General features: G+C 40.4%; 1 protein-coding gene across 1 annotated transcript; it reads right to left on the reverse strand.

Moving 5' to 3' along the window:
* Positions 1-303: 303 nt before the first annotated feature.
* On the reverse strand, positions 304-7,168 carry MAD2L1 (mitotic arrest deficient 2 like 1). Its single transcript, XM_084784510.1, has 6 exons — positions 6,942-7,168; positions 6,432-6,578; positions 3,789-3,909; positions 2,625-2,728; positions 1,737-1,916; positions 304-1,642 (listed from the first exon to the last, which is right to left on the reverse strand). Exons 1-5 carry the CDS (start codon positions 7,012-7,014, stop codon positions 1,744-1,746), a joined length of 618 nt encoding a protein of 205 aa, XP_084640636.1. The 5' UTR covers positions 7,015-7,168; the 3' UTR covers positions 304-1,642; positions 1,737-1,743.
* Between the last annotated feature and the right edge of the window lie 2,843 nt (positions 7,169-10,011).

The following is a 10,011-nucleotide window of genomic DNA, read 5'->3' on the forward strand; positions in this document are numbered from 1 at the left end:
CTCTGACAAAATGAAGCTGACTCCGCCACTGACAAGACTCGTGGCTGCCTGCTGCTGACAAAAGTTGAGTTAGTGTCTCAGGCCTTGGCCAAAGAAGAGTAATGAGGTCAGGTACACAAAATTTGAAGGTGCATCATAAAACTAAGAAAACAAGGTAACATTTTGGGAAAATGTTTTAAAAACTCAAAATAATAAAGCCCCACAGTAAACAAAAAGGTCCCAATGCATACTTTAGTGTGAGGTTATGTAAGTCCAGGCTTGCCATGGCTTTTTCTTTAGTAGAATTCTAACAGGGGAATTCACTTTCATATTGATTAAATTTTATTCCAGCAACTCAGAGAGACTGGGTTTCTCTGGCTGATGGCAACAATAAAACCCTGAAGACCTTGAGCGCTTCATCCCCTTCTGGGCTTCACTGTAGGCCTTAAGCGAGTAACTGGGAACGGGTTTCCTCTGTAGTAAACGAGTGAGCTGAGTTCAGGTCTGACTCAGTGACCTACCAGGTTATAACCGCATCTTGACTTCGCACAGAACAGAAGCTGGTCACAAGTCTTCTGGCTGTTAAATGAACACTTTTCTCCCAAGACAATCCTTAAAGAGGAAGGTATTCAGCTATTTGGAAACACAGGCCAAGCCTTTCCAACTAACATCCAACAAAGCTCAGATTGACTCCCTGACTTTAAAATGTGTTTTTAAATAATATACAATATTTAGGAAGTATTAAATGTTTGATATATGATCTGCTTCTATAACTGTGATTTTACAGAATTTAGTTATAAACCTCAAAATTACTATAAGCTAAGTAGTCATAGTTCTGGAAAATTTTTAAGTGTTGGAAAATTAGAACTAACACACCTATTAAGAGATGAAGGCAAAGGAACGAACTTGGTGCTCAAGGTCATAAGAAACATGAAGTTGACTTGTTACTACAGCCTGATATTTGAACTAATTTCAAATGACAATTGCCGCTTCACATTAATTGCACTGTTGTGATGAGGAAGGGAGCACACAATCAACATGAACAATCCACACTCAACCAATGCAATATATGACTATATTAACAGCAAACAAAACAAACAAACAAAACAAAACAAAAACCCCAGCAAAATATCAAAGACACTAACAGAAATTTAAAACACAAGAGTTAAATTTTTCTATCATTGTCCATTTAAAGCTTGATTTTTTTATAAAACATTAAAACAAGAGTTCTTTATTACAGAAATTAAACAGTATAAACTGCTTTGTGAGTTCAGGGTATATACACTAAAATCAAATAATTAACATGGATTTCAATATGAGGTCTATACAAGGAGAGAGAATGGACACAGTAAGACAGCGACACGGCTCTCAGAACTGAATGAAGCTTGGCTTCCTTCTGCAGTATTTACACTCCGACGTCTCTCTAGATCCAGGCCAGGGTTCCTGAGCTAAATGGTTAGGGGGAGTATTTAGCTTTTTAACAAGTTTTTCTGTCTACAATGACGACTTTTAAAGGAATCCATTCCACAATGCTAACAAAATCTGTTGGTTCCTCGTTAAAAATGTGCAGCACTTCTGCTCTGGTGATTCTATGGCAAGTCCAGGAGGAAGCCAAGAAATGGAACAGGCACGTTTATCAAAGTCGGATCCTGGCTTTCTTCTCCTGAGAATGAAACAAGGGCAGAAAATAAATCAACTATATTTGACTGAGTGTCTAGAGAAAGACACTTGAGAATGACATTTCGTTCCTTCCTCACCTTCTCTTCAGTCATTGACAGGGATTTTGTAGGCCACCATACTGTTCACTTTGTGGATCGTGGTAGTGAATGAGCGCAGACGGACTTCTTCAGAATTGGTTATGAATTGGGGTCCTGATTCTTCCCACTTTTCAGGGACAACCAAATCTTTGTCAGTGTAAATTAGCAGATCAAATGAACCTGAGTTGGGAATGAGAGTAAATTACTTTTCAAAGTGAAGCTGTCGTCCCTGCCTCACTCACTGGAACTTATTTTAAACCACCTCTTGCTAAAAGACAGCTTGTCCTTGGCTTGTCCTAATTATAATTTTTCTCAGTAAAAACTGGGTTTAGAACTGAGCATTATACTTTCTAGTAGGAAACAATAGTAAAAGGAATTGTGAGAAAAATTTCAAAATACTGTAGAATATTTTATTTTTGAGCATTTTCATTTTTTTCCTTCATTTTCTTGAGTGTGTGGGGAACACACAGTGAATGCCCCAAAAGAATGATTAATCTTCCAATCTATTCACTAAGGCAAGGCTTCTCAAGCAAACACAGAGCTTGCCAATATGGCTAGTCTTGGTATCCAGATTGCTTTAGTGATCCCATGCCTGTCTTTCTTGGGTGAAGTTATAGGCGGCCCACTACAACCACTGGAGGACTGATAGGCATCCTAAGCCAGGTCCTTATACTTGCTTAGCAAGTACTTTAACCACAGAGCTATCTGCTCAGTCTGTCTTTACATTTTCCGAATATACGTCTTTTATTTGTGCAGTACTCTGCTTCCCATATCCCATTTATGTTCTAAGGCAGAGATAAATTCAGAGCTTTAACAGATGGGGATCCTCCCAACAGTGGTGAACACTTCCCCTGGCAAATTTAAGCCAAGAGGTTGTTTACTACTTACAAGAAACTTCCAACAGTGGCAGAAATGTCACAGTGGCTGTGATCTGTCTGATCACTGAGCGGATTTCATCTTGGATGGCTTTCTGTGACTTTTCTCTACAAACACTATAAAAGAACGAAACAAACAGTTCATCCTATGTTTCATAAAGTTAATTAAAACACACTGGTGACCATTTATCTGAACAAAATGCTTCTAACCACACAGAAGCACTAGGTCAGGAGACTGAAGGTTAATGGCTAAAGGCATCCCTGGGCTACTGCATCTGCATCAGTCTTCCCATCATCCCTTATGGTCACTCAGTGTACGATGATTAGTAAATTTCCCTACCACTTCCAGTAAGGGTATTTTCAATATTGCAACACAGAAACTTGGTAGAATTTTGCCATTAACAATTGTTTATTTAATGTGTAGGGCATTTTGCCTGCATGCACTTATATGTGCACCACATACATACCAATAGCCAAGGATCCCCTGAAACTGGACAGTTGTGAGCTGCAATGTGGGTGCTGAGAATTGAACCTGGGCCCTCTAGAGGAGCAGCCAGTGCTCCCAACTGCTGAACCATGTCTCCAGCCTAAAATTTGGCATTTTCAGTAACACCTAAAACCCTATTCCTGATTGAGTCAAGTAAAATAATTTACATATAATTTTTAAAAAATAAGCTAAGAATTTCCTACAGATCAAAGACTTCAGAAATCTTCATTACAGGAACTTACAGAAAAGTATGCCTAGCATAATGGGCAGTTCTGATGTAGAGTACTTGCAATCTTTAATGTTTACAAGGTTCATGTCATTAGATGAAATACAGCCAAACAGCATTTATGTCTGGAATGGTCTAGGCTCATGTCTGGCAGTTAACAGTACTTTTAAGCCCACGATTATTAAATGGTCCACTTATTATATCATTGAGAGGTTCTGATATAACCAGAAACATGAAGGTCAAATTTCAGTGAGTTAGCCTAAAGACAGTATGCTAAAAATATCTTATCCACATAATCCCTGACAGGCTATGAGGAACTCAGAAGCCCCTCACAAATCACCCAAGGTTATTTCTAAAAACTTACCATAGACAGCGATTATAAGAAATCAGTTCAATACAATGTGAACTAATGCAACAAACTATAAAAAACCAGTTAACGTAGGAATAACTCAATCCATACTTACCCTTCTTCTTTTGCAGTTTTGTCACACTCAATATCAAACTGCCATCTTTCAAGGACCTCACCACTCTCAATGTTTGAGATGACCACCACCAGTTTCTGAACTGAGCACTTGTACAGCCAATCTGCAACACACAGGGCAGCTCTCATGCGCTAACCTATAATGTAGTGACTCTCTTCGAAAGACTCACTTCTTGGCCTCACAAAATTCTTACACTGATATTTTGTGGCGTTTCTTTCATACATAAGGAAAAAATTCCCCACTAGTAATTTAGTCAATTTTAAAATTATCCACATTACTAATCGGCGTGATCCATAGCATCACAGACGGAGCAGCAAACCTGTACTTCACTGATTCACAGTAAGAGCATGGGACACAGGCTTTAATCTAACCACTGTCACAACAACTGTCCAGTCACAGCTATGGTGGCTGTAGGAAGAGAGAGCACAATCTGATCCGTTCTGGTAGGCGAGAAAAGGATTAACGGTCGCATTAACCCTACAAAGGAGAGAGAAATACAGGCTTTAAATAGTCAAAGGAAAGCATATGTAATTGAGCAGGCTGATCTAACTGCAAAGAAGCGGAGACTAAACTACACGATTATAAAAAATCAAGACGCACATTAAATTAGTGAAAGCATACGTTCAAGAATCAGGGAAACCACAATCACGTTGTAAGCAGAGTGATTAGTTAGCCTTGTGTTTCCAAACTATCACTTACCCTACAGTAAGTGAGCTAGAGAGGGTAAAGGGGGCTCTACAGTACCAGAGCTCCAAGTTCAAAGGATAAGCTGGTAGAGATGGAACAAAGCAGATTTCATGCTCAACACTGTTAAGATTTCCTGGACTAGCTATAAGTAAAAACCATTTTGACGTAGTTCCCAGGTTTCTAACTTTATATCTGGTTGGACTGTTGATCCAGTCACTGATAAACAGCTTAGGCGACCATCCTACACTTAGTTTTTATTCTGAAGAATACCAAGCATGCCTAGGACAACCATATAGAGATGTCGTCTTGGTTATGAGTATGAGCAGAAGGTTGGTTTAACCACACAGAAGCTATAGTGAAGCTGTGCATGCCACAGATAAACAAGCAATCTCTAAGGAGGACCTCAGGTGGAGCCCTGAGTTAATACAGGAATTGGGATAGCAATTCAGGATAGATCAATTTTTTTTAAAGGGTTAAAGTTGGCGGGAGATGAAACCAAACAGGAAGAATTCAAATCATAACAGGGACACAATAAAATACAAGAAAAAACAAACAAGAAGCTTCTAAAAAGGCTAGCAAAAATGGGACTGAAAACAAAATGAACAATTCCCCTCTTAATAAAGAGCAATTCCAGTATTTTAACTAAGAGAGGCAGGGGAGGGGAATGTCAACAACGGTGTAGATGAGGTAAAATGTCACTGGTGACAAACCATAACCTGTGTCATGCTTAAGGCCAGCTTCTCTATCACATCAGGATGATGATACATAGCCACTACAGGTCAAGTATGAGAGCAGTCCAGTGGATGACCATATACGACTCTACCCTGACCCACAATTTGGGAGAATGATAAGCGACCGGCCACCTCTCTCAGTGTATAGCTATCATGTTGGCACTTGAATAGAAGTCTGTTTCCATGTATCTACCAAACACTTCATCGTTCCTATTCTAGCCGTCTAATCCATCAAAGAAGTTCTCAAGCAAGGGCAACTCTGTCTACCAGAGTACCTGTGACAATAGAGAGCTATCCGAATGTCATAGCCAGGAACGTGTAACTGACATCTGGTGAGCAGAAGCCAGGATGTTGCCACAGTATCTTATGATATGCAAGACAGTCTCCCACTAAATATCCAGACCAAAATATTAGTAATGTAAGATTAAGGAAATCTGTAAAAACTCTACCTGTTTTTGCCTGTATATTCATACCCAATTTTCACAAGTGTTGATGGATACTCTACTACGGATATTAATTGCTAGGAGTGTTTAGTAGTATGGCCTTGAGCTAGGCACAGTGACAAATGCCTTTAGTTCCAGCACTCGGCAGGTAGAGCCAGTTTGAGTTCAAGGCTAACCTGATTTACATTGCAAGTTCTAGGACAACCAGACCTACATAGAGACTGTGTCTCAAACAAAACAAAACAAAACAAAACAAAAACTAGGGCGTATGAACTTATAGACAGACGTCAAGCTAACTATGTTTAGGTGGTCAACAAGGGAAGGCCATTTTAATGCTGAAATGAACAAAAATGTAATTAGCACTATAATGAAATTACAATTGAAACTGAAACACTGACATAACAGGGGCAAAACACCCATACACATAAAATAAAACTCTAAGAGAAAAAGACAGTTGTAACGCTTTTAGAATTGGTATTTTGTAAGATTACGTTGGGAGACACAAAGCGAAACACAGAAACATGAAATCATTTTAATTGTGTAAGATTTTCAAATTGTTGCACCTCGTTAAACTGCAAAATCCATTCCTAAAATCAAGACATTCTGCCTATGTAAAATGCAATCCGGGAAGGGGTGGGATTTCTCTCCATTACTTGCTCCCTCCCAATTCAGAATCACTGTATTTGAAGAGTCATATTGCTTTACGTTACTTGGGACTTTTACAGATGTAAACCTATAAAACGTAAAATTCAAAATATGATTACCTTTGAGCTGCTCCACCACATTGTTGAGATACTTTATGAGTTCGGGGTCAGTAGTTACAAGCAAGGTGAGTCCGTATTTCTGCACTCGAGTAAAGGTTTCCGACGGATAAATGCCACGCTGATACAAAATGCTGTTGATGCCAAATGCTGTATGCGAAAGAAATAAAGCTGCTAAACGTCTACTCACGTGTTTAAGTCTTCCAGAAAGCAGAGTGGGCACAAAACCACACGGAAACCCTTTAACCCAGCAATGCCCAATTTCATCCTACCGCAATCTAAGTGTAAATACAGATTATGTAGTCAGACCCCGCTTTCAAAGCGGAGAGTGGGACGATGCCCCATGTAAGCCCCTTGCGCTCCAGGAGGCCCCGGCCTGCGCCGAGTGGCGCTGCGCTCCCCGCCTCCGGGAGGAACGAGCGGGAGAATGTGCGATGGTTCCGCCCTAACGCGCGTCCTAAGGCCCGGGCTAGGCCGCTCACTTTGGCGGCTGGGGTCGCGCTCAACACTCACAAAAGAACTCCGCCACGATTTCCGCGCTCCCGCGCAGGGTGATGCCTTGCTCCCGGGCGAGCTGCTGTGCCATCACTAGATCGAACGGAGAACACTGTCAGCCCCACGGCACACGGCAACCTGCCCGTCCTCCGGCTATTCCCCGCCACCAGTTCAAAAGTAACTACCAGACCGCGGGGCTCTCTGTGCGCAGGCGCAACGAGCCCTAAGCCCCACCCACGCCGCCAGTTTCCGGCCCAAGTCCCTCCCTATAATACCAAATTCCTCCTTAAGCCCGCCCCCAAGGTTCTGGTTTCCTCTCTAAGGCCCGCCCATATCGCTGAACCCTCTTTGGCCCGTTTCTTGTCGTCTTGATTCCTCCCTAAACCGCGGCTTCCGCCGTACGCCCCGCCCCGTGACGCAGGAAATCCCGCCCAAAGCGACTTGTATCCGGCTCTGGCTGGGCGCTCGCTGGCAGACCGACTGCGCAGGCGCAGAGTAGTGTCTCGTACTTTGTTTCCGGTCCTCGCGCCTTGGAGGATCCTTGGTGGGCGGGGCCTCTGGTCTTGGGGCCGAGAAGATTCCCAAGGACCCTAGTGGGAATTCCACCCTCCTAAGCCCGTGGTCTGCACATCCCTCAAGCACAGTCTCAGCTTCGTGGATAGTTTCAAGTCTGGGAGAGTCTGGGAAGTAAGGCGAGGGAAGCTAGGTGGGAGAAAAACTCATGCGTGTTGGGAGGGGCGACCCCCTGCAAGTTGTACACACACACACACACACACACACACACACACACACACGTAGTAATAATTGTATTTTGAAATATCTCTAATTTTTATTACAACATAAATTTAACACTTAACGATTTAAATGATAGTCGATTGATTCTTTTTCTTTGCAATTAGCCAGCTTTAAATTTTTTTTGGGTCATGTGCTCTTCCTTTTTTTTTGAGCATTTAAAGTCTGTACCAGAGCATATAGGACTACACATGGGATTGATGTTACAGTTTTGATATTGTACCGTGTAGTGAGTCCAGGAGACATCACGTCTTCCAAAGGTCCCAAAGGTTTCTAATGCTGGGTATTCAGGCCACATTTTGAAACCAGTTGGCTGTTAGAGATATTATAATATGCAGTTTTAAGAAGTTGAGAGCCTGAACTAAATAGATGCCAGAGAAGCTGAATAAAAAGGAATACGCCAGAGAAAGAAATTGTGAAGCGAAATTGTGAAGCTGAGGAGGAAGAATGGAGCGGTAGCACAGATAAAGCCGAGGTACTAAGCTCCATCTTCCCAAACAGTGGCTGGGCTTATTCGAATTACTTATCATGGCAACACTTAAAATTCAATCTTTGAAGGTTGATTTCTTTCCCATTAATTCTTGGCCACTTGATTGACATTACCTCCTCCCTTATCAAAAGCAGTACTTTAAAATACTTCCTGGAACCGTTTTCGGAGTTTACTTTTCTTTACAGTGCAGTGAGCTCTTGCTGTGTATTGTTTAGGGAAAGTGTGTTTGATAGAGAAGAATAGAAATTGAGCTCTTTTTTTCTAAAGAGAATTCAAGCAACACAAGTCAATCTTTTATTAATAAAAGATAAATATAAAGATTATTTCATATTAGGGTATTAAAAACAAGTATTTGATTTTTTTCTAAGTCTGAAAGCACATGAAATTTTAGGCTGAAGAACTTCACTAATGACTCAGTCATATAGTCTTATACATAAATCTAGAGTAGTTATAGAATCAGTACAAGGCCCGGTATCTACTTAGTGGCAGAATTATTGGAGAATTTGGACTGCCTACCTTAGTCTCCTTCAAAGCACACCTGTCCAAAAAATGGCAATTAGCTTTCTTACTGTTGTGAGGAGGATACTTTTTTGAGAAAAAGATTATTTTATTTGGGCTAAAAGCATTTACTCATTATCTAATAATGCATATAACTTGTTGAGCATTTTGCAGTAATAAGCCATAATAAATTTTGTGTAGGTACACAATTATTTCCAATTACCAGAAGAGGGCAGTGTTTACCCATACAAAACAAAACAAAGCATGTGCAGCATAGCATCAAGGAGAAAATGAGGTTGTGTGTAGTGAACTTCAGAATGAATTGTTGAATCATAAAATAACCCAGAACCCACACTCATTTTAGAATTATTATATGTACCACATGTATTGAAAATATATGTAAATGAAGTTCTTGAAACTAAATAGTTTATTCTAAATCTCATAAAACTGGAGATGCATATCATTTTTTTTTTTACAGTTTTCATCTGCCATTTTTGGTAAACAATAGTATTTTTACACACTAGGGACTTTATTATGTGGGTTTGAAGTATTTTTTTTTAATTAACTTTTTGTCACAAATCTTAGTGTCACTCCATTTCCTTTTTGCTATTGTTCTTGAAACAGGCTCTTATGTAGCCCATGTTTTCAAGTGTTTTATGTAGCCAAGGACGACCATATCCTCTTATCTTTCTGCCTCCACCAGCTGAATGCTAGACTCATAGGTGTGCATCACTGTGCCTAGTTTATTTAGTGGTAGAACTTGACATCAAGACATAGAATACTTTTAATTTCATGTGAAGAACAAGAATTGAAATAAACCAGTCATCTTCTGTTCTGATTACTTAGGACTCATTTAGAATGTTTAAGGAATGTACATATATCACTTGGTTATAATAATTAAATTGTAGAGAATAAAATCTCTTAAGGTCCTGCTCCCTTTCTTCATACTTTCCTCCTAAGCGTTCTTTGACGTTGGGCTCTCGAGTGCTCAACAAGAAAACATACATTTTAATGATGACATTTAGTTAACTAGCAGTGGCTTTAAAGATTTTATTATTGTTGTTATTATTACCATTATCATTTATGTGTGTGTGTGTGGGGGGGGGTTATGCTTCAGCATGCAGTGCCTGCATAGACCAGAAGGGGGTGTCATATCCCTCAGAGCTAGAGATGCAAGCCATTGTGAGCCACTGGACTTGGGTGCTAGAAACAGACTCAGGTCTTCTGCAAGATCAGCAAGCGCTAGAGACGGCTGAGCCACCGCTCTACTTCCACATATATTTCCATACTGGTAAAGTCTATTACTTT

Source organism: Acomys minous (assembly GCF_964271855.1).
Source record: "Acomys minous genome assembly, chromosome: 6".
Classification (NCBI taxonomy): domain Eukaryota; kingdom Metazoa; phylum Chordata; class Mammalia; order Rodentia; family Muridae; genus Acomys; species Acomys minous.

Bases quoted from the DNA above. Each gene is read 5' to 3' on its own strand.
- MAD2L1 (XM_084784510.1), bottom strand. From the start codon at position 7,014: ATGGCACAGCAGCTCGCCCGGGAGCAAGGCATCACCCTGCGCGGGAGC. The intron at 3,910-6,431 runs GTAATCATATTT...TGTGTGTTGCAG, and splicing joins TGTGGTGGAGCAGCTCAAAG to ATTGGCTGTACAAGTGCTCA. The intron at 2,729-3,788 runs GTAAGTATGGAT...GTTCTTTTATAG, and splicing joins AAAACTGCAAAAGAAGAAGG to TGTTTGTAGAGAAAAGTCAC.